Source organism: Musa acuminata, chromosome BXJ2-10 (genome assembly GCF_036884655.1).
Source record: "Musa acuminata AAA Group cultivar baxijiao chromosome BXJ2-10, Cavendish_Baxijiao_AAA, whole genome shotgun sequence".
In the NCBI taxonomy this organism is placed as follows: Eukaryota; Viridiplantae; Streptophyta; class Magnoliopsida; order Zingiberales; family Musaceae; genus Musa; species Musa acuminata.
Genome location: NC_088347.1, coordinates 22,245,036 through 22,269,275, shown reverse-complemented (window position 1 = coordinate 22,269,275; position 24,240 = coordinate 22,245,036). Strand labels below are relative to the sequence as shown.

The 24,240-nt window shown below is 38.1% G+C and overlaps 3 protein-coding genes across 4 annotated transcripts; all 3 read right to left on the bottom strand.

The window, feature by feature from the left end:
• Window positions 1–291: 291 nt before the first annotated feature.
• Window positions 292–4,280, bottom strand: LOC104000496 (putative disease resistance RPP13-like protein 1). 2 transcript variants are annotated; one of them, XM_065128177.1, is made up of 3 exons: window positions 1,293–4,280; window positions 866–1,197; window positions 292–786 (listed from the first exon to the last, which is right to left on the bottom strand). In XM_065128177.1, the coding sequence occupies exon 1, from the start codon at window positions 4,135–4,137 to the stop codon at window positions 1,309–1,311; it is 2,829 nt and encodes a 942-aa protein (XP_064984249.1). In that variant the 5' UTR covers window positions 4,138–4,280; the 3' UTR covers window positions 292–786; window positions 866–1,197; window positions 1,293–1,308. The 2 variants fall into 2 exon arrangements, with proteins under 2 accessions (XP_064984249.1, XP_064984250.1); XM_065128178.1 differs by having other exon boundaries at window positions 292–747.
• On the bottom strand, window positions 4,214–4,620 carry LOC135625666 (putative disease resistance protein RGA3). The gene is made up of 2 exons (XM_065130751.1): window positions 4,321–4,620; window positions 4,214–4,231 (listed from the first exon to the last, which is right to left on the bottom strand). Exons 1-2 carry the CDS (start codon window positions 4,618–4,620, stop codon window positions 4,214–4,216), a joined length of 318 nt encoding a protein of 105 aa, XP_064986823.1.
• A 14,640-nt stretch (window positions 4,621–19,260) lies between these two features.
• Window positions 19,261–23,042, bottom strand: LOC135624497 (putative disease resistance protein RGA4). The gene is made up of 2 exons (XM_065128176.1): window positions 19,617–23,042; window positions 19,261–19,528 (listed from the first exon to the last, which is right to left on the bottom strand). The coding sequence occupies exon 1, from the start codon at window positions 22,862–22,864 to the stop codon at window positions 19,634–19,636; it is 3,231 nt and encodes a 1,076-aa protein (XP_064984248.1). The 5' UTR covers window positions 22,865–23,042; the 3' UTR covers window positions 19,261–19,528; window positions 19,617–19,633.
• Between the last annotated feature and the right edge of the window lie 1,198 nt (window positions 23,043–24,240).

Genomic DNA, 24,240 nt, shown 5'->3' with positions numbered 1-24,240 from the left:
AATCTGGGAGAGGATTACAAAACTGTACTGCTGAAGCATATAGCATGCGCCTAAGTTTATTGAGCGTAGGTTATCGAACATCCATAAGCACTATGCCCCCGCAATCAACAGTTATGTTCATTAAAATAAGATTTTATAAAAAAAATATTCATTTTTTTCTGTGATTTCTGTATTTCTGGTTTCGGATTTTTTTTTCTTCTTCTAATATACCATCATTACCTTTTAGATCACCTTTACTCAACTGAGGAGAAGGAAGTGAGACCAAAACCTTCGTGTCAGCCGCTATTAAAAGAAAAATAATAATACCAACCCAATAAATAGAGTGTTGTTACACAATGGACACAAACTCGTACAAGCAGTACTCATTCTCTCGAACCTGTCAACGACAGTCGTAAGAGGCGACGATGCAAAAGCTTCTAATAAAATATATTATTCTGATCAAATATGACAAGGAACAATCTGAACACACATCAAACTAGAGGTCATGCAACATCCAATGTAGCTCCATCTTGTGTGTACACACGGGCTCTCTCGCACCGTTCTGCTAAAGTCTTCATGCATGCAAATAACTCCCCATATATGTCCGGGAGGCTCCACAAAGATGGAAGAACGGAAAGTGAAGAATGCTGAGAAGTTGTAGCCGCAATGACCGAGTAGATGTCTTTTGGATTCGTTTTTAGCCTCGAAGAGGATGCAGCAGCCTTCACGTTGAAGGAGAACCTAGCTATGGATTCAGTCTTTTATGACCTGCCAAAGGAAGCATTTGAAGGAGAGAAACATCGAGAACTTTATGTAGTAATAAACCCTAAAAATATAAGCAGCTAAAAGCAACCAACAACAGAAAAGGGAAGAATAATGTACGTACGATGAGCCATGTAAATTTGCCCGTAGGTTCTTGTCAATCATCTCCCTGTGCCATCTCCGTATATGGATCAGTGACAACATCTTCGTGCTGACCTATACTGCCTACGGACAACGCCTTCATACTATTTACATGACCACATCATTTGTTCTAAATTCTTTTGGAAAGATAAATTATTGCGTAGGTGCAAATACACAAATAAGTAACGTAGAAGGAAACAAACAAGCATACAGTCTTGATAGTAGGACGACATCATCGAATCCCTGCTCCAAATAGCTTCTTTATTCACAAGATATCTATAAGTAGAATAACCAGGCAGAGGCCTTTTATTGATCCTGTACGAAAGGAGAAAACGTACATGAAAACAAATACACATATATGTATATACAGTCATGGGATAGATAGAAAAGAAAATGGAAAATGAACTTACCGGAACGACGAATTCATCATACTTTTGCATCGTACATGGGTGGATGCCTGCTATATCGAATATACTTTTTCCTGGAATAGGTTTGAATTATGACATCTGGAATCTGTTGAATGATATGCCAATTCTCGTTGCCCTCGAGACAGCTCTTCAGCAGCACGATGTTGCATTGCAGTTCCAGTTTTCTGAAGCTCCACTGAGCGGAAGGAATGCTTTGGCGCTGTTGAATTAGGGTTGATAGCCACTGCGGAAGTTGCTTCATTTGTCGTGGACATATCAGGACCAGCTGTTGCAACCTGTCGAGATTCTCCACGTACTCCAGATTCGGACAATCTTCCACCTTCAGATACTTCATGGAAAGGTTGGATATTCTATTCAACATCGTGTTATCTTTGACCTCGAGCTTGTAATTCAACCGGAGGTTTGTGATTTCTCTCAAGTCTTGAGTACTATCAAGATACAATTCCTTCAACTTGGTAGCATGGGATAGGCCTTCTGGAAGAGCTCTCAGTTTCGGACACTCTATGATCTTGCATATCTTCAGATTAGGAAAGAGCTTGAGGTGCGGTCCCTGACCATTTTCTTCCATCCTCCATACTGACCATTCTTCCCAGTTGGGCATTTCGTCAAACTCCAAATGTTCAAGTTTTGGAAATGCGGAAGCTCCAGGGAACTTGCGGCCCAGAAACTCAGGCCCAATGGTTTTGATGGCTTCACCGCCGGTGATGTCAAGATGTTTCAGAAGGGGCAACATGCCTAGAGGAGGCAGTTCCGTGCATGATTTTAGGTCCCAAAACCTCAAATATGCCAGATTAGGGAAGGATTTGTCTAGTGAGGTTGACATCAACCAGCACGGGAGTTGCCGACCGGGGAATCGTCGAATGGTAAGATCTTGCAGGCTGGATGGGGGAGAGAGTTCATCGCATACCTTCTCAACTGCTTGGAATTCCTTCTCATTCCATGTCACTTCTTGGCCCTCATCCTTATCTCTGTTATCCTCCTTATTTTCTTCCTCCTCCTCCTCATCATCATCATCTTTCTCACAGTTGCTATCATCTCCATCACCATCACCATCGTCTTCCTCATCATCGTCATCTTCTTTTGGAGGCATCCAACATAAAGTCAGCTCCTTGAGAAGAGTTTTGTCCGCAAGTACCGAGACCCCTGTTACTGCCCTCTCTAGCCCATATATTCTCAGACATCTGAGCTTAGAAAGAGCTTGCAGCTCCTCTAGGTCACATCCCTCCTCATGCAACTCGTTCGTTGGATCATTGTGGCCGATCACAAATCCTTCGAGATGATTAAGATCCATCAGTTTTCCGATTCCCTTGGGTACATGAGTCAGAGGAACATTTTCAATATCAAGACATCGTAGACTGTGCAGTCTGGTGATCGCGTTAGGAAGTCTGTGCAAATGTGCGCAATTATAGAGGTTCAGAGTTTGGAGGTTTGCAAGGCGTCCTATAGATTCTGGTATCTCATAAATATTTGTCTCATCCAAATCTATATACCTCAACTGCAACAGATCTCCGATACAATCTGGAAGTCTCTTAATTGATGTACCAGACAGAACCAACACTCGAAGATGTGATAACTTTCTAAGTACATTATCCTCGATTATCTTGGTTCGAGGGGAATAAATGAGAATTAAGGTTCTTAAACACTTGTCTTCCATAATTTGATCTGGCAGTTCCAATTTATTCCCCATTTTAGACACTGACAACCGACGGATCTTTGCATTGGCTTTTAGATTTAATCTTTGACCATGTCTAATTAGTTTTCCTTCGTCCTTCATTAAATATGCACCCAGAGATCGAAAGTGGTCATGCATAAAGAAGTGTTCCCTGCCTAAGGTACCTGGGTACACTTGTAGAAGATTCCTGCAAACTAATTCATGGTAGTATTCCTCTCCTATATCTTCCAACAGCCTATTTCCTCGTTCTGCGATAAGGCCTTCGGCTACCCATAACCGAATAATTTCCTTGTAATACGAATCACTTTTCTGGGTGAGCAAAGAACAATACAGAAAACATTGTTTCAGATGAGATGGTAAATCCACATAGCTCAAATTCAAAGCCGCTGGTACTTCATCGTCGATCTGGTTCATATTCCACGCATCACTTTCGAGGACTTCTTTCCACTTCCCTATGCTTTTGTCATTAGAAACAAGAAGCCCTGCAATAGCTTTGATAGCAAGGGGAAGGCCATCACATTTTCTAACAATTTCCATGCCTACTTCTTCCAACATACGCTCGTCATCCTCCTCCCCAGCTCGAAATACCAAATTTCGAAGCAACATCCAGCCACTATTGTCATCCATTTTCTCAACCGAGTGGGTATAGCTGGCTCTCATACCATTTAACACAGTTTCATTCCTCGTGGTGACTAAGATCGTGCTGCTACCTACTGCTTTACTTAGTGGTTTCCTGAGGAAATCGTTCCATAAATTTGTACTCCAGACATCATCCAACACGACAAATAAATTTTTGGTGAGGAGAGAGGCAAGTTTGGGTTCCAATTCTGATCTGCTTTGTCCCTCGAACGATTCTGATTTGGCTTCACGTCCTTCAGATTTGTTAGCTGCGCACCGAATTAACTCTCCGAGTAACTTCGTCTCCGAATAATTCTTAGAGATATACAACCATATCTGAATGGGATAATTGACTCTGATCCTTTCATCATTGTATATTTTACGTGCCAGAGTGGACTTCCCGATTCCGCCCATTCCAACAATCCCAAAAATACGACATTTTTGTTTGGTGTCCTCTAGCATGGCATTGATTAGAGTATCGGCATCTACTTCGATTTGTCCCCCTACGATTGCCTCCTCGACTTCCAAAGAAGTCATCTCAAGCACAATTGGTTTTTCGGGTTGGGGTTGGTGACTACCAGAAGACTGTAGATTATATAGGATGGAGGTATCCTCAGCTATTTGTTTCAGTCTACCATAAATGGCTTCGATTTCACCCGCAATCTCATGGCGGTATTTGGTACACCGAAAGCAAGAAACAAAGCTGAAACCGAAGCTTACCCCCGAAGCCGATGCTGATCCCCGAGCCTCCAACAGTTTGCCACCTTCCATCATGCACAGATCGATGATGTCTTCGGCATCGTACATGACGGCTTTCAGCTTCCTCACCCAGTCCTCGATGACGGGATCCCCACGGCTTTTCCGCTCTGCACTTTCGAGGTAACATTTGATCGTCTCCAGCTTCTCCTGTAGCGTCTTGATCTCCTTCTTCACGCCCAGCACTTTGCACATCTCTCCCTCAACAAAGCCTGTCACTTCTTCAATGTATCTTGAAACAAATGAATCCAGGACCATTGCCATCTCTCAAACAAGGGAAATCTCTCCGCACTCTCGGAAACAAGACTCGGATGTTTCGCACGGGGAAGTGGTAGTTCACGCACAGAAAAACAATTGGGCTGAGAGGGTCAGTTCCCTCTTCAAAAAAATACAGATTTGATTAGCCTAACATATCTAGTGAACTAATTAGCAGCCTTATTCCACTCTTTGTATACATGAGAGATTATGTAGGAATCAAAACAATACTGAATGTGCCAAATATCTTCAAATATATTTTGTACTGCCCAGAGAGTAAAAATTATCTTGTGTAACACCTTAATTAGAACCTCTGAATGAATTAGTTTGAGCACATCTTGTTTAGCTAATCGAAGGCCATCTCTTACCGTAGTAGCCTCACGATACAACATACTCCCAACTCTCAAAAGACCTGCATCGAAGAACGAGGGATCACAAGTATCATTTCTTGATAGAAATCGTACAAAGTCATGTAGTTGATATCCTGCAAAGAAGAAAACGACGTAAAATGTCAACACAAACCCTGAAATTATATATACGTAGATAAGAGAACCAAAAGAAAACAGGGAAGAAGAATACAAAGTTGTAATTTACCTCAGGCTAAAGGGCAGCCCTCCAACAATGGTAATCTTCGTTCCGTTTCAAACTTGCAGCTGTTTGCCTTTAGGATCAGTGACAGTGTGGTGAGGTGATTCCTGTTCACATTTGATTCCTAGTTATCTATCTAGATTGTTATCATGATCTAGTGGTTACATGATGATTTTAATAATCATTTCAATCATAATCTAGTAGTTATAAGGTGGTTTCAATAACTACCTCATGATTTAGTAGTTATAGGGTGGTTGTCACTAGGTCCTATAAATAGGACCGTAGTTTATGAAGCAGAAGTAGAGAAAGATAGAGGTAGAGAAAGATAGAGAGTCTGTGTGCATTTGGTATCTTGTAAGTGTTCTTATCAATTCTCCTGTTTTTAATACTACATCAGTTTTCTTGAGTCGAAAAGATTCTTTTTACTCGTATCGTAGTATTCTGTTTTTTTCTTGCTCCTCCATCCCTAACATTTGTGGTATCAGAGCCTAGTTTCAATATGAACTGGGCATTATGGCTTTTAACGGCAATTCCATGTCTCAACCCCTTATCCCCATCTTCTCGGGCAAAAGCTATGAATTTTGGAGTATCAAGATGAAGACTCTATTCAAGTCTCAAGATCTTTGGGACTTAATAGAGAATGGATATGCAAATCCAGATGACGAAATCAGGCTGAGGGAGAATAGAAAGAAGGACTCAAAGGTATTGTTCTTCATTCAACAAACTGTAGATGAGACGATCTTCTTAAGAATTACAGCAGCGATAATCTCAAAGCAAGCTTGGTTGATACTTCAAAATGAATTTCAAGACTCATCAAGGGTGATTACAGTAAAACTTCAAACCCTCCGTCGTGAGTTTGAAATTTTGTTCATGAAAAACAATGAATCGATGCAAGATTTCCTTTCTCGAGTGACTGAAATTGTTAGTCAAATGAAATCTTATGGTGAACATCTTCCTGATCATATAATTGTTGCAAAAGTTTTGAGAAGTTTAACTCTGAAATTTGATCATGTTGTTGCCGCAATTGAGGAATCAAAAGATTTATCTACTTATTTATTTGATGAATTAATGGGTTCTTTGCCAGCACATGAAGTAAGGTTGAACAATCACTTGAAAAAAGTGAAGAAAAAGCATTTCAGGTTAAGGAGGAGTCTTCTACTTCAAAAGAAGACAAAATCAGTAGGAAGAGGACGTGGCAGAGGATGATTTCATGGTAGAGGAAATGGAAGAGGAAGAGGACACTTTGATGAATAAGGGCAATCAAATTATGATAAAAAAAATTACAAGATTGGAATTCAATGTCACTATTGTAAAAAGTTTGATCAAAGGCAGATGGCTGGAAAAGAGAAAAGCAAGCAAGCTATGTGGAGAAAAATGAAGAAAATAGTAAGTTGTTTATGACTCATTTACAAGTTCATAATATCTCAAATGATATTTGGTTTTTAGATAGTGGATGTTCTAATTATATGTCAGGCATAAAATCAATATTTAAAGATATTGATGAGACTCACAAGTTGAATGTTAGACTTGAGATAACAAGCAAATCCAAGTGGAAGGGAAAGGAACAATTGAGGTGAAGACAAATCAAGGAAAGGTAAAATACCTTGATAATGTTTTTTTTGTTCCTACTTTATCACATAACTTATTGAGTGTTGGACAATTAGTAGATGATGGATATTCAGTAATATTTAATAATGGTTCATGCACTATTAGAGATAAAAAATCTGGTTTGATTATAGTAAATGTTTGCATGACACAAAACAAGATGTTTCCACTTGATGTGTCAAATATTGAAAGGCATGCACTTATCACAACTCAAAAGAATGAGTCTAGTTTATGACATTTAAGATATGGACACCTTAACATTAAAGGTTTAAGGTTGTTAAGTAAAAAAGGAATGGTTTTCGGATTCTCCAAGATTAATACACTTATGTGAAGGATGTATTTATGGGAAACAAAGTAAAAAACCATTTCCTATTAGAAAAGCATGGAGAGCATCTAATTGTCTTGAATTAATTCATGCTAACTTATGTGGACCTATGAATACAAAATCATTTGGTGAAAATCAATATTTTTTATTATTTACGGATGATTATAATCGCATGAGTTGGGTATATTTTTTGAAATTGAAATCTGAAACATTTGATAATTTTTGAAAGTTTAAGGCACTTATAGAAGGACAAAGTAGTAGATATATAAAAATACTTCGGACGGATAGAGGTGGTGAATTTTTATCTGATGAGTTTAATTTTTTTTGTGAAGAAAATGGTATTAATAGAGAATTGACATATGTTGAACATAAGAATCGGACTGTCGTTGAAATGGCAAGAAGTTTGCTTAAAGGAAAACATCTTCCAAATCAGTTTTGGGCAGAAGCAATTGCAATAGCAGTTTATTTGTTGAATATTTCACCAATAAAGGCTGTTATGAATCGAACTCCTTTTGAGACTTGGTATAGTATGAAACTAGGTATTAGACACCTAAGAATTTTTGGTTGTATTGCTTATGCTTTAGTGAATTCACAAAATCATCATAAGCTTGATGAAAAATTAGAGAAATATATTTTAATTAGTTATTCTTTACAATCGAAAGTATATCGATTATATAACCCTGATAGTGACAAAGTTATTATTAACAAAAAATGTTATGTTTGATGAAAGGGCAAGTTGGAATTGAGAGACCAATAAAGGTGAAACACAAATACAGATTCCAGCAGACACTCCGCAGAATCAAGTGATAGATCTTACTATTCTAATATAGGCAATAGCTTTTCTATGTTGAACTTCCCATTCTTCATCATCCATAGTATAAGGTTTATCTTTAACCTTGATGGGCTTATACAAATCTTTGCAATAAATCAAATCTTCCATCAGACGCCTCCAAGTGGAATAATTTGATGAGTTCAATTTAATCATACCATCTGACTGCTCCATTTCAATCACACAAGAAAAAACTAGCACCAAATAACCTAATGCTCTGATACCACTTGTTGGGAAAAACCTGTTAAAGCGGAATATTCTTTTCCCTCTTTGTGTATCAAAACGGGTTCCTCATAAAAAATACTAACTTGATATCCAAATGAAAATATCACACAGTGAGACCAAATCTTTTTAACGTGAAAAATCCAATATGGGAAAAACCACAGGACCGTAGTCCACCTCAAACTTCCACTATCAATAGTAATGATAACAGGTTTACAATCGATCTTCTCTAGAATAATCAGAGGATCACAATAACATCAAGATCATAGATCTCCTCGTAAGAGAATTTTAGGTCTCAAAAAGTGGATATAGCAGGATTGTAGAGTTTGCTGCAAGGATTCTCCACATAAAATTTGGGTCAAAACTGAGAACGTTTTGCCACCGATCGTCAAGCAGAAAACTCCAAAACCTTACTTTCTCTCTCTATTTCTCTCTCTCTTCTTTTCTCTGTGTGTCGTCGCTCGCTGCACGCTCACTGTGCACCCCCGCACGCTGCCCCCCTGCACGTTGCACTAAACCCTATCTTTTTAATTTGGGCTCAATAAGTCCAATTGTCCAAGCCCACATATGGGTTGTTTGGGCTCAATAAGCCCAATTGTCCAAGCCCACATATGGGTTAGACCCAACAACTAGAACCCTACTTTACTACAACGAGCTACAAGCGAAAAGAAGTAGGGAGCAAAGCCAAGTTCAAGGGTTGGGCGCTAAAGCAAACGGTGAGTTGGAGAGTTATGTACCCTACGTTAATAAAGGTCAAAGGCAGAATTGAGTTATGAATTATGCGTTGGACAGCAATAAATAGTGAGTTGAGAGTAATGGAACAATCAAGGACGAATGAGCCAACTGTTGCACCAGTCGTTCTTAAAGTTAAGTTAGTAAGGAGTAAAAAGAAAGAGATGCTATAAGATTGTTTATATTTGAAAAAAGCTTGAAAGTCAACATTAGCACCTCACCCGAACACCATAAGCTAACGGGCATCGACGAAAGAACAAGAAGCAACTGAACAGAACAAGAATATGCAATGGGAAGAAAGTATAGTTAAAATCTAAAGTCTCTTAGATAGTTGAGTAACCTATGGTTAAGGCAGAAAGAAGGGAGTTTCGTCTAGATTCAATGATTTCTTTCAAGTTCGCCCTTAGTTTCAGAGTGGAGTGAGGTGTTGTTACTTTCCTCCATTATATTAGGTTAGGTGCATACTCTTTGATTACTTTACTGGCCTAACTGTGCCTATCTGAGTTAGTAACGCTGCTAGTACTAAGAAAAAAAAGCTATGAGTCAGCAGAACAAGCAACTAAAAAAACTGCTACTACTTAGCTATGAGTCCGCAGAACAAGCAAGGAAGCTAGGCTAGTACCCTAAAAGAAGCCATGAATCCGTAGAACAAGCAAGGGAAATATGCCGACATTCTTGAAGTCTATAAGCAATAGAGAACTGTTCCGACATTCAAACAAGCAACAGATAACTTCTGTCTATAAGCAAGGGCGATTGGGTGCCTCTGTTCTTTTGCGGACATTCGAACAAGCAAAGGTCTCTCACAAGCAGTAATATGTTTTGGAGCTTAGAGCCTACGGTCATAAGTGTTTTGCACTCTTAACTTTATGTCATATGCTACTTATTTCTTTCATTCTCAAAGCTACAGGCGCAAAGAGAAAGGTTTAGCTGGGCCCTAAAGACGGGCGGAAAAGAAAAATAATAGGACAAGTGAGGGAACAAGCGAGGAGTTCTTTGCCGTCGTGCTAACGGAGTTGGAGTTCTATTGGCCTGAATGCTAACGTGTAATTGGTTTACGGCATAGCATAAGAAGGAGAAATTCAGCAAGCAAAAAGCGATACCTTAAGGAGGTAGGTAGGTTGGTTCAAGTATTTCAGGTTTGCAAATGATTGGCTTAGGGAGTGTGACACCATTTAGTCGGGGAGTCTCCGACCTAAGAATTTGTTAATGGTAAGATCTTATAGTTTTAAGAATTGATTTATAGATAGTTATTATATTTTAGGTAAATATAGTCATATTCTACCCAAGTGGCTCATGATCTAAACGTTATAAGGGTAGTTCCTATGTTTAATTTGACCATTGGTGACATAATGAGAGTAAAGTAGTTATTATCAAGTCTTATAAATATGACTATAGTTTATGAAGCAAGATAGTGTACATGTAAAAATATCTTGTAAGTATTTTTAGTCTTATCTCTTATTTAATACTACTTTCAATTTTTTGATTGAAAGTATTTTCTTTTAATTACATCATAGTATTCTATTTTTATTTCCTTGCTCCTTCATCCTCAATATTTATGATATGAGCTAAGTTTCAATCTGAACTAGGCATTATGACTTTCAATAATAATTTCATGTCTCAACCTATTATTTTTATTTTTTAGGATAAATATTTTAAATTTTGGAGTATCAAGATGAAGACTCTATTTAAGTCTTATGATCTTTGGAACTTAATAGAGAATGCATATGCAAATCCAAATGAAGAAACCAGATTGAGGAAGAATACAAAGGACTCAAAGATATTATTTTTCATTCAACAAATTGTACATAAGACAATCTTCTCAAGAATTACAACAATAATAATCTCAAAGTAAGCTCGGTTGATTCTTCAAAATGAATTTTAATGCTTATTGAGAGTGATTACGGTAAAACTTCAAACCCTTCATTGTGAATTTAAAATTTTATTCATAAAAAGCAATGAATGAGTATAAGATTTTCTTTCTCGAGTAACTGAAATTATTAGTCAAATGAAATCTTACGGTGAATATCTTCATGATCATATAATTGTTGGAAAGGTTCTAAAAAGTTCAACTCCAAAATTTGATCATATTATTACCGTCGTAATTGAAAAGTCAAAAGATTTATCTATATTTTCATTTAATAAACTAATAGGTTCCTTACAAGCACATGAAGCAAGGTCACTTGAAAAAGGTAAAAAAAAAAAATATTTCAGGCTAAGAGACAGTCTTCTACTTTAAAAAAAAGACAAAAAAATCAACAGGAAGAGGATGTGGTAGAGGAAGAGGACACTTTAATAAGCATGATGAAAAAAAGTAAACAAATTATTATAAAAAAATTATAAGAGTGAAATTCAATATCACTATTATAAAATGTTTGGCCATAGGAAAAGATAAAAGTAAGCAAACTATGTAGAGGAAAATGAAGAAAGTAGTAAGTTATTTATGACTCATTCATAATTTCATGATATCTCAAATAATATTTGATTTTTGGATAATGGACGTTCTAATCATATATTAAGCATAAGATCAATGTTTAGAAATATTGATGAAACTCACAAGTTTAAAGTTAGGTTTGGAGATAACATACAAATCCAAGCGGTAGGGAAAGGAACAATGAAGATAAAAATAAATTAAGGGAAGGTAAAATACTTTGATAATGTTTTCTTTATTCCTAGTTTATCACATAACTTGTTAAATGTTGGATAATTGATAGATGATGGATATTCAGTTATATTTGATGATGGTTCATGCACTATTAAAGATAAAATTTCTAGTTTAATTACAATAAATATTTGCATGACGTAAAATAAGATATTTTCATTTGATGTTTCAAATATTGAAAAGCATGCTCTTATTGCAACTCAAAAGAATGAATCTAATTTATGGTATTTAAGATATAGACACCTTAATATTAAGGGTTTAAGGTTGTTAAATTAATAAGAAATGATTTTTGTATTACCCAAAATTTATACACTTAGTCTATGTGAAGGATGTATTTATGACACATAAAATAAAAAATAATTTTCTATTGAAAATGTATGGAGAGCATCTAATTATCTTGAATTAATTCATTATGACTTATGTGGACCTATGGATACAAAATCATTTGGTGGAAGTTGATATTTTTTATTATTTACTAATGATTACAACTGTATAATTTGGGTATATTTTCTGAAATTAAAATATAAAACATATGATAATATTTAAAAATTTAATGCACTTATAGAAAGGCAAAGTGATAAATACATAAAGACACCTCAAATAGATTAAAGTGATAAATTTTTATCTAATGAGTTTAATTTTTTTTCTTTTAAATAGTATTCGTAAAATGTTGATAGTATCATATATACCGAAGCAAAATGGTATAGCTAAATGTAAGAATTAAACTATTATTGAAATAGTAAAAAGTTTGCTTAATGGAAAGCATCTTCCAAATACAAAAGTAGTTGCAATAGTAGTTTATTTATTGAATTGTTCACCAACAAATGTTCTTATGAATCGAACTCCTTCTAAGACTTGGTACGGTATAAAGCAAGTATAAGCCATCTAAAAGTTTTGATTATATTGCTTATGCTTTGGTAAATTTACAAAATCATCTTAAGCTTGATGAAAAGTCTAAAAAATACATCTTAATTGGTTAATTCATACAATCCAAAAAGAGTAAAACACAAATTCATATTCGAGCAAAACTAACCACTCTATAGAATCAATCGATGGATCTTGTTCCAATAAGTTCATTGTCAACCTCACCTTGAAGTAGTTCCAATACATTAATTCTTATAATGTATGGACGGGTGATCATGGACCGTGTGATGTGTGTACTTGTGATTATTATTATTGGAGCTTGCGAGCCTCCATTTTATTTCTTGTTTATTGTCAGGCTTGCGTGCCTATGATTAAGTTGTAATCACATCAGGAGGTATAGCGAGAGCATGAAAGCGATAGCGGGACCTACGAAACGGACGATTACGATGTATAGAGATGCATCAAGATGTCGACGGAACCGATGAGGATGAGATGAACGATCACAAGGTATGAAGATGCACCGCTGCGCACATAGATCTTGATGTGAGTGATTAGGCCTACTAGCTCGGGCCTGATCACATTAGGTTGTGGTCCATGATCATTTGGTGTGATTGATTATATACCTACTAAATATGTATATATATTTGTATACGATGTAGATATCTTTTAAATATGTATATTTGTGACATGTCATATTAGGAGATCAAATCATAGAAACCCTTCTTTCGATAATATTAAGTCGGTAAATGTGAGGCTATTAGATTGACCCACGTGGTCTTCCATCATTATAGTTAGGGACCGATTCCCGATGTATGTTGAGTTAGTTGAGTCCCTCAAGGCTCACTTATATCGCGATTCACTATTTTGCCTACAACATAGAGATGTCACCGGTGACCTAAGGACATAGTATGCTTGGTCGAGTCCCTCGAGGGTATATCATCGAATCAGACTCATCTTGTAATGATAGTGTTGACTTAACCGAACATGGTTAATTGAATCCCTCGAGACTGGTGATTTGGAGGCCGAATAGGACGGGAATCACAAGGAGTTATGATTGGCAAGAGTTGCATGTCTTTTGAGTTTAGTGTGATTGGTCGAGTCTCTCGATGTTACACTAAGACACTAATTGGATCCTGATCCCCACTAGAAGTCTGTCGAAGACTTTCGTTTCACGTGCTGAGGGTGTCACGTGACTCGCAAGTAAAATAGTGGGAGCATATTAAGATAGAAGTTCATATCATGATTATTTATTTTTTATAAAATCTGCATGTTATTCATTTTTGCTGCATCTTTATTTTAGAAAATATCGCATTCAAATCCCTTACATGACATACTTGATGTCAACCGCCTCACTGGTCCAACTTATACGGATTGGCTCCGTAACTTGAGAATTGTTCTCACGGTAGAGAAAATCGTGTACGTGCTTGATACAATAATGCCTATGCCCGAGGAATGGGCAACTGAGGATGAGATCGCTCGCTATGTGAAGTATATTAATGACTTCGCTTTTGCTCAATATTACATGTTGGGCTCTATGACTCCTAAGTTACAAAGACAATCTGAAAAGATGGATACTAGATCCATTCTCTTATATATCCATAAACTGTTTGAGGAATAAGGAATATGAGATAATCAAGAACCTCTTCCGTACTAGGATGACTAAGAGGACATTGGTTTAGAACCATATCCTAAAAATGATTGAGTGGATAGAGAAACTCACAGGTCTAGGAATGGTCCTAGATGATAACTTATGTGTGGATCTTGTGCTTCAGTCCCTATCATATTCCTTTTCATAGTTCATAAAAAATTTTAACATGAACAAGCTTGAGGTGACTCTCCCAGAGCTCCTCCATATGTTGAGGGACGCAGAGAGCACTATTAAAAAGGAGAAACTAATTCTCTACACTAGTGAGACCGAAAAGAAAAGGAAAGTAGAAAAGTCCCTTAAGAAGGGCAAGGGCAGGCAAGGTAAAGCAAATATTACTAAGAAAGACCTAACAAAGGACAAAGACCAGTGCTTCCACTATGGCAAAGATGGGCACTGGAAGAGGAACTACAAAGAGTACCTTATAAAGAGGGTGAAACAAAAGCTTATAGATGCTTCAATTACATTCATGATCAATCTCCAATTGTCAGATTTTTATGATAGTGCATTGGTATTGGATACTAGTATTACTTATCATATCTGTAATTTATTATAGATTCTGGCAAAGCCGAGGAGATTGGCGAGAGGAATATTGCATTAAGGTTTATTTATACTAGACATTGCTTCATATATCATGAATGTAAGTGTGTCCAAGAGAAAACGAGATGAGGTGAACAATGCATACCTGTGGCATTGTAGGCTAGGTCACATCCATGAAGGAAGGATTTAAAAGTTGCTATAGGATGGATATCTAGATCTATTTGACTATGAGTCATATACAACTTGTGAGCATTGCCTTCGTGGAAAACTAACCAACTCTCCATTTTGTGAAATTGGAGAAAGAGCCACTGAGCTATTAGAACTCATACATAATAATGTATGTGAACCCATGTCAACTCATGTCATTGGTGGTTACTCCTGCTTCATTACCTTTACTAATGATTTCTTAAGGTATGGACATGTGTACTTAATAAGTATAAATCCAAGGCCTTTGAGAAATTTAGAGAGCATAAGAATGAAGTGGAAAACCAGATTAGAAAGAGTATCAAGACTCTTCGATCAAATCGAGGATGTGAGTACTTAAGTACAGAGTTTACCCATTTCCTCAAGGACCAAGAGATTCTTGGACACCTCCTTATACACCTCAACTCAATGGTGTATCTGAAAGGAGGAATCATACGCTGTTAGACATAGTATAATCCATGATGAGTTTCGTTGACCTACATATCTCATTCTGGGGATTTGCCCTAGAGGCCGCAGCTTACCTTCTGAACAGAGTTCCAACTAAGTTAGTAGTGTCTACACCATATGAGATATGGAAAGGGAAGAAGCTCGATCTTAAGGTTGTTAAGATTTGGGGCTGTCCTACCCACGTTAAAAGACATAACCCCGATAAGTTGGAATCAAAGACGGAGCAGTGCAAGTTCGTGGGATACCCCAAGGAAACTTGTGGGTAATATTTCTATCATCTCGAGGACCAAAAGGTCTTTATAGCTAAGAGAGCGATGTTCTTTAAGAAGGAACACATTCTTGGCAGAGATAGTGGTAGCATGATAAAGTTAAGAGAGGTTGGAGAACCTAGCTCAAGCACCACTCTACAGCCCGAGTCTGTTCAGGTACCTAACACACAAGTTCCAACTTTACGTAGGTCTGCCAGAGTATCTCATCCTCTTGAGAGATATGTGGGATATATTAGAGGAGAGTATGTTGAGGATATTGATCCTCAGACCTACGAGGAAGTCATTATGAGTATAGACTCTAGGAAGTAGCAAGGAGCTATGAATTCTGAGATGGATTCCATGTACTCCAATAAGGTTTGAAACCTAGTTGATGCACCCGAGGGTATTGTACACATCGGTTGCAAGTGGATCTTTAAGAAAAAGATCGAAGTATATGGAAAGGTAGAGATAGATAAAGCAAGGATAGTGGCTAAGTGGTATCGTCAAAGGCAATGTGTTGACTATGATGAAACCTTCTCACCCATAGCAATATTAAAATCCATCCGAATTCTATTGGTTATTGCAGCACACCATGATTATGAAATCTGGCAGATGGATGTGAAAACTATATTCCTCAATGGGAACCTCGATGAGGAGGTATATATGATACAACATGAGGGATTCGTGTTCAAGAACTACCCAAATAAGGTGTGTCGGTTACTTAGATCCATTTATGGACTAAAGCAAACTTTCCGAAGTTGGAACATAAGATTTGATGAGGCAATCAGATCTTATGACTTCGTTAAGAATGAAGATGTGTCTTATGTGTACATAAAGGTAAGTGGGAGCGCTATCACCTTTTTGGTGTTATATTTGGATGACATCCTGATCATTGTGAATGATGTAAGAATGCTATCCACGGTAAATACTTTGTTATCTAGACACTTCTCCATAAAGGATTTAGGGGAAGCATCCTATATCTTGGGGATTCAAATCTATATAGATAGATCTAAGAGAAAGTTTGGTTTGTCCCAATCTAGGTACATAGACATCATTGTCAAAAGATTTGACATGAAAAATTTCAAAAGATGTCTCACATGGATAAGACATGTGATATCGCTTTCTCGGAGTATGACCCCAAAGACTGCTGAAGAAAGAGCGAACATAGATAGGATACCCTATGCCTCAGTGGTAGTGTCTATCATGTATGTCATGCTATGTACCAGGCTTGATATAGCGCATGCTTTGAGTGTCACGAGCAGGTATCAGGCGGATCCAAGCTTAGAGCACCGAAAAGCAGTAAAGTGTATCCTTAAATACTTAAGAAGGACTAAGGATATTTTATTGATATATGGTGGTAGTAGCCTCAAGGTTGAAGGCTACACAGACTTGAGTTTCAATTTGATGTCGATGATAACAAGTTAAATTCGGGGTATGTGTATACCTTGAATGAAGGAGTAGTGTGCTGGAAGAGTTCCAAGCAAGCTACTACTACTGATTCGACCATAGAGGCGGAGTACATTGTAGCAGTAGAGACAACAAAAGAGGGAGTCTGGATGAAGAAGTTCATCATAGATCTGGGAGTCATACTAGACAACAAGGAGTCGATTCCCTTATATTACAACAACTATGAAGCGATTACTCAAATAAGGGAACCTGAGTCTCATCAGAAGTGTTTTGAGGATGTTCCAGCTTATTAGGGAGATCATGACCCGAGGAGATGTAGTAGTGGAAAGAGTTCCATCCGAAGATAACATTGTCAATCCACTAACAAAGTCGTTATCTCAGATTGTCTTTGAGCATCACGGGGGTTTGATGAGGATCAGACACATAGATGATTGATTTTGGGTCAAGTGGGAGATTGCTAGTCATATGTGCCCAGCAAGCCAATCACGTGAGTGATGGCATGTGTGACTTGACACGCAATCTTTTTGCTTATTACATTTTGACATTTTATCACTTTATATCGACTGTAATATATATATATATATATATATATATTATGATGTCCTTAGATCTATGCAATGGGAATCGGATCATGATGAGATCATGATAATAAGACCGATTCACCTTTAAACACAGATCCTAAATAATTTCGGTCATAGGTTACTCGAGAGAGACATCGAGATAACCGGACGGATTGGTGTGCTGTATACCCGTCCATATGATGGATGTAGCTGGTCTCATAGCTGCTCGTGTGGGGACACTAGGGATATAGTACAAGTGCTCATTGGAGATTGAGTTCACTAATTGATCCGCTTATGGAATGCTAGATGGTTGATGATGCCTTATTGTCAGATATTGATTCCGTAGTCCCAATGGTGTATCTGGTCCTTAGACTTAAGACACCAAGGATGTCCTGTATGAGTGCTCCACTTTTTGATACTGGACTTATAGGTTTGAATGTTGAAGATCTAGTACAACTAGTCATCGAGAGTGACAGTCAACCTAACGAATGCTATTGAGTGTCGATAGAGGATCATCCACTCTGATGTTATGAGAGAAATATCTCATGTGTTCTTGCTCAGATAAATCCCTGTCCAGGGTCATTCGGATGGAGAGAGAAAGAGTTCTCTAGGAGAATCTAATTAAAGCGAGACTCAAGTAGAAACCGTATGGGTCTGACAACATCATGCCCGGCATACGGTCTCTGGGATATTAGATGGATGATGGACTATAGGTACACGGTAACTGAGGACAAACATGTCTAATGAATTGGATTCCCTTGTATCATTTGGGGACTGCGGCGTAGTGGTCTAGTACATCCATAGTCGATGAGTCGAATGAATTATTATGAAGATAATAATTCAGCCAGAAGGAGTTCTGACAGGTATAACTCATGATCAGCTCGATATTAGGCCTAGAGGGTCACAAACATATGATAGATGTTACGAAAAATATCGAATCTACCTGCGGAAGGTTCGGAAGGTTCCTCCAAACTAATACTAACCCGTAGCACTATCGGCTATATCTTCCATCAACCTACTTACCTCCTCATTCTACAATAAGGCCTTCAGCCACCCAAAACGGAGCAATATCCTTCATGCAGAAACAACAACTAAGAAAAAATTGTTTCAGATGAGACCTGGAGAAACAACTAAGAAAAAATTGTTTCTGATGAGATGGTAAATCCTCGTAGCTCGGTGGCGGTGCTCCTACCGCTCCACATCTTGAACGTAACATCTGATAGCCTCCAACCTTCGCTGCGGATTCATATTAATTTTAGGCTTCTAATGGAACAGAGTTAAAGGCTTACAAGTGTTCCAAAGAGTAACTAAGACCAGCTAAATCATATTAATTTCTAGTTTCCAATGAACGAATATGTATATTGATCCCGAATACGTTTACATGAGAAGGAAAAATATGAATGCATCAAACGAGGTCATGGAATGCATTCCATGCCATGTACTGAGAAAGAAGATGATCATATGTGGGTATGAGAACGAAGTTTTGGGTTGCTGCAACCCAACACCACAATGACCAAAGAAAGTGGCTTCTGAATTCATTATCGGCATGGTAGACGATGAACGAGGTGGTGTGTGGAACGCTCTTCCAATCCAGCGGATAGTACAACGTTATAATTATGTAGATTTTGAATGCAAGGACAGAATCAAAATAAACTAGATTTCATAATTATCACATAATCTAATTCATGATAAATCAACCCATAGGATGTACAATAGATTTAACAACTCGGTAAGAATTCTCAATATTTCAATCCAAATAACATAGAAAATAATCTAAACATACAGTGATCTTAATAGATTAATTATATAATTTAATCAATAACCGATCCATCATGTTTCAACCGCACACTCAGAAAAATTTAAAGATAATCTGATACAAGCAACCCACAGCTCAGCAAATACCGTGACTCATATGCTAATCAAAACTTATCATAAATAAATAATAAGAAGATGAAACCATTAAATCCCTGCATCAAATACCTTTATTCGTAAAATATTATATAAAGGAAGCATAAGCGGGGCGGAAAGACCTTTCATTGACCCTGCAAAGAAATCAACATAAGAATTAAGAGAATATATACACACATATATATAGCTAAGTTATTGGATAGAACCAAGAAAATGACTTACAAGGAAGACCAATGCCCTTATTCTGGAGGTACATTTGTGTCATACATGTATGGATCCTTGATGTATCGCATGTATTCTTTTGAATCAGTTTGAAATTTGACATCTGGAATCCGTCGGATGATGTTCCAATGCTCGTTTCCCTCGAGACAGCTCCTTAGCAGCACTATGTTGCAGTGCACTTCAAGTTTGCGGAAGCCCCATTGTGCAGAATTAGGGCGCTGTTGATCAATTAAGCGGGATAACCACTGGGGAAGATGATCCATATGTTCCGGACATATCAGGACCCCGTGCTGCAACTTGTCGAGATTATCCACGCACTCTAGATTGGGGCAATCCTCCACCTCCAGATACTTCATGGCAACGTCGGATATTCTGTTCAGCATCTTGTTATCTATGACATACAGCTTGTTACTCAAGCGGAGCTTTGTGACTTCTCTCAAGTTGTGAGCTCTCCAAATGTGCAATTCCTTCAAGTTGGTAGCGTGGGATAGGCCTTGCGGAAGAGCTCTCAGTTTGGGACAGTCCAGGAGAAAGCATTCCTTTAGATTGGGAAACAGCTTCAGGTGTGTTCTGTGACCACCTTCCTCCACCCCGCATAGTGACCATTCTTCCCAGTTGGGCATGTCGTTGATATGCAAATGCTCAAGTTTGGGAAATGCACAAGTTCCTGGGAAACTGTGGCCGAGAAACTCAGGCCCAATGGTTTTGACCGCTTTGGCTCCTTTGATCTTAAGATATTTCAGCAGGGGCAGCATGCCCAGAGGAGGGAGCTCTGCGCATGATGGGAACACCAAAAGATCTAATTGGACCAGGTTAGGGAGTGATTCGCCCAGGGAGGACGACATCATCCAGTTTGGGAATTGTCGACCCGGGAATTTTTCGATGAAAAGAGTTCGTAGGCTCGAAGGAGGAGAGAGTTCATTACATATCTTCCCGGCTCCCGTCTGGATTTGCTCCTCCTTTCTCCATGTTGTTGCTCTTCTATCCTCACCTCTGTCAGTGGCATCTCCATCTTCCCCATCTTCTGGTGGCATCCAACTTAAAATTAGTTCCTTAAGAGAACGTTTCTCCGCTAGTGCCGAAGCTGCCGTTACTGCCCTCTCTAGCCTGTATATGCTTAGATATCTTAGCTTGGAAAGAGGTTGTAGCTCCTCTAATCCACACCCGGCCTCATCCACCTCGTTCGTTGGATTATCATGACCGACCACAAATCCTTTGAGGTTGTTAATATTTATCAATTTTCCGATTCCCTTCGGTACATGAGTCAGAGGAGTGTCTTCAACACGAAGACTCCTTAGATTGTATAGCCTCGTGATGGTCATGGGAAGCTTGTACAAGTGTTTACATCCTGAGATATTCAAAGTTTGAAGGTTTACAAGGCGCCCTATTGATTTTGGTATCTCATGAATCTTTGTTCTATCAAGATCTAGGTATCTTAGGTGCAATAGATCTCCGATGCAATTTGGAATTCTTTCGATTGATGTCTCGCAAAGATCCAATACTCGTAAATTTGATAATCCTTCGAGTACGCTATCCTCAATTGTGATGGTTGGGTGGGAGTCTCTGACCAACAAAGTTCTCAAACATTTCTCTTCTATGATGTGATCCGGCAGTACTAATTTTATTCCCATGTTAGATATCGACAATCGACGAATCTTCGTGTTGGCTTTTATATCTAATCTTTGACCAACTGTAATCGAAAATCCTTCTTCTTTCATCAAGTATGTAGCGAGCGCTCGTAAATGGTCATGGATACAAAACATGCTCCTGTTTATATACGATGGATCCACTTGTAGAAGATTCTTCGAAACTAGGTCCCAATAGTACTCCTCGGCTACATCTTCCATCAGCCTACCTCCTGCTTCTACGATAAGGCCTTCTGCTACCCAAAACCGAATAATATCATTGTAATGAAAAAACTCCCACACGAAGAACGAGCAATAAAGAAAGCATTGTTTCAGATGAGATGGTAGATCCTCATAGCTCAAGTGCAAAGCTCTTGGAACTTCTTCGTCGATCTGCCGGTTCCTACTCCATGCGTCATTCTCGAGGACCTGTTCCCACTCCGCTGTGCTCCTGTCCTTGGAAATTAGAACCCCTGCAATAGCTTTGATAGCAAGAGGAAGTCCATCACATTTTCTAACAATTTTCCTACCTACTTCCTCCAACCTACACATGTCATCCTCCTCCCCAGCTTCGAATACCGTCTTCCCAAGCAACATCCACCCGCTGTTATCATCCATTTTCTCAGCATGGTGCATATAGCTGGCTTTCATACCACTTAACACTGTTTCGATTCGAGTGGTAACTAAGATCGTGAGGCTACCTTTTCCTTTACTTAGTGGTTTCCTCAGGAAATCAGTCCATACATTTGGACTCCACACGTCGTCCAACACGAGAAATAAATTTTCAGTAAGGAGCGAAGCAAGTTTGGGTTCCAATTCTGCTCTGCTTTCTCCTTCAAAAGATTTTGCTTTGGTTTCATCTCCTGCACACCGAATTAACTCTCTGAGTAACTTGATCTCCGTATAATCCTTTGAGATATACAACCACTTTTGGATAGGAAAGTTTTCTTTGATCCTTCCATCATTATATATTTTACTTGCCAGAGTAGTTTTCCCGATTCCACCCATTCCAACAATCCCAAAAACACGACACTTTGCTTCGGTGTTCTCCAACATGCGATTGATTAGATCGTCGGCAGCTTCTTCGATTTGTTCCCCCACAATGTCCTCCTCAACTTCCAAGGGAGACGTCTCACGTGGTGGAGGTGGTTTTTTAGGGTGGAGTTGTTGGCTTGCGGGCTGTAGATTTCGAAGGATGGAGTTATCTGCCGCTATTCGTTTCAGCCTATCATTGATTGCTTCGATTTGGCCTGCGATCTCATGGCGGTATTTGGTACACCGAAAGCAGGAAGAGACGAAGCTGAAAGGAAGGCTTACCACCCCTGAGGCTGATGCCGACGCCCGAACCTCCAAGGGCTTTCCCCCTTCCATCACGCACAGATCGATGACGTCGTCGGCGTCGTACATGACTTCCTTCAGCTTCCTCACCCAGAGCTCCATGACGGGATCCCCGCTGCGGCTCTTCTTCTCGGCATCCTGGAGGAAACATCTGATCGTCTCCAGCGTCTCCTGCAGCGCCTTGATCTCCTTCTTCACGCCCAGCACTTTGCATATCTCTCCCTCCACGAAAGCTGCCACATCGTTGACGTATCTCGAAACGAAAGTATCCAGAATCATTGCCATCTCTCCAGGACGAACAGGGAAAAGGCCTCGGCACTCTCGGGAAGAAGACTCGATGCCCCAAGAGGTGGTTCCTCGAGCACACTAACATGGAATTATTTCCTAAGGTGATCCATGCAGTAGCTGTCAGAAATCAGATTATCTTATCATCTACTTTCTTATTCTTCCGAGATCTGAGACAAATAAGACGAGTAACTCCGCGGAGAAGACGGCAGAGTCACATGGCGAGATGTCGGCAGCTTACGGTTGACTTAATAATAATAATAATAATAATAATAATAATAATAATAATAATAATAATAATAATAATAATAATAATAATAATAAAACAATGCCTTGGGGTATATTGTGAAAAGCTTGTCCTGAGTCCTGATCAAGATTGGATTTTTTTGGATATTCATAAACTTAATCTTGATTTCTTAGGGAGATTAGGATATGAAGTATAGAAATTAATTAATGACCTTTTTTCAAGAATAATTGACTTTCACTCACAGGAATCATAAGCATGATTTATTCGCTTTTACAAAAGTGATATTTTAACAAGATTGATATTTTACAAAAATATTTTATCAAGAAAAGTCATTACTAATTGATATTTATCGGAAGGTGGTTTTCTATTGAAAAATTATCCGATGTATTTTTTTTATAAATATCAATTGTATTTTCCTATTCAAATTATTTTTTTAATTTTTGAACTTGTTCATTAAACTGGTTCTAATTAGTTAACCAATTTAACGAATCAGTTTGGGTCAATGAATTCGTCGTCAACTCTATCCCTTCCACCTCTTCTCTTCCTCATCATCATCCAAGTTATTATGGTGGAGGGGGCACCGAGGGGGACAATCATGCCATGCCATGTTGCTATACTTAAATAGCTATTATAATAGATCTAACATCATGTTTATAATATTTTGCTTTACCTTATGGATGACAGCCAAAATAATAAATTTTATTAGTCAATAAAATGCATGAAATTTATGCAACATGTATTTTCAGAAAATACTATACGATTAGTTTATTAGTTATATTAATTATACAAAATTTACAATACTTAATACTCAAGTACACACAACTTCATATGCAAATTAATGAAGGGTAATCTTATATACGTTTATCATAGCATAATATCATCAAAATATTATAAACCAATTAATCATGACTCTTTTCAACGTGCACGCCTACCTGAGGTAATTAATTATTTGTTTGATTAGGATGCATTATAAACACATAAATTCTTTGACCATACTTGGCTTGATTAGAATATATAACGCATAAGGAATACTTAGGGAGGCATGTTTGTGTAAGCAGATTTATTGACTATTCTTTCATGCCAACACACTGAAACTAGAAATCTTTTGTTGACCAGATCCACAAGTATT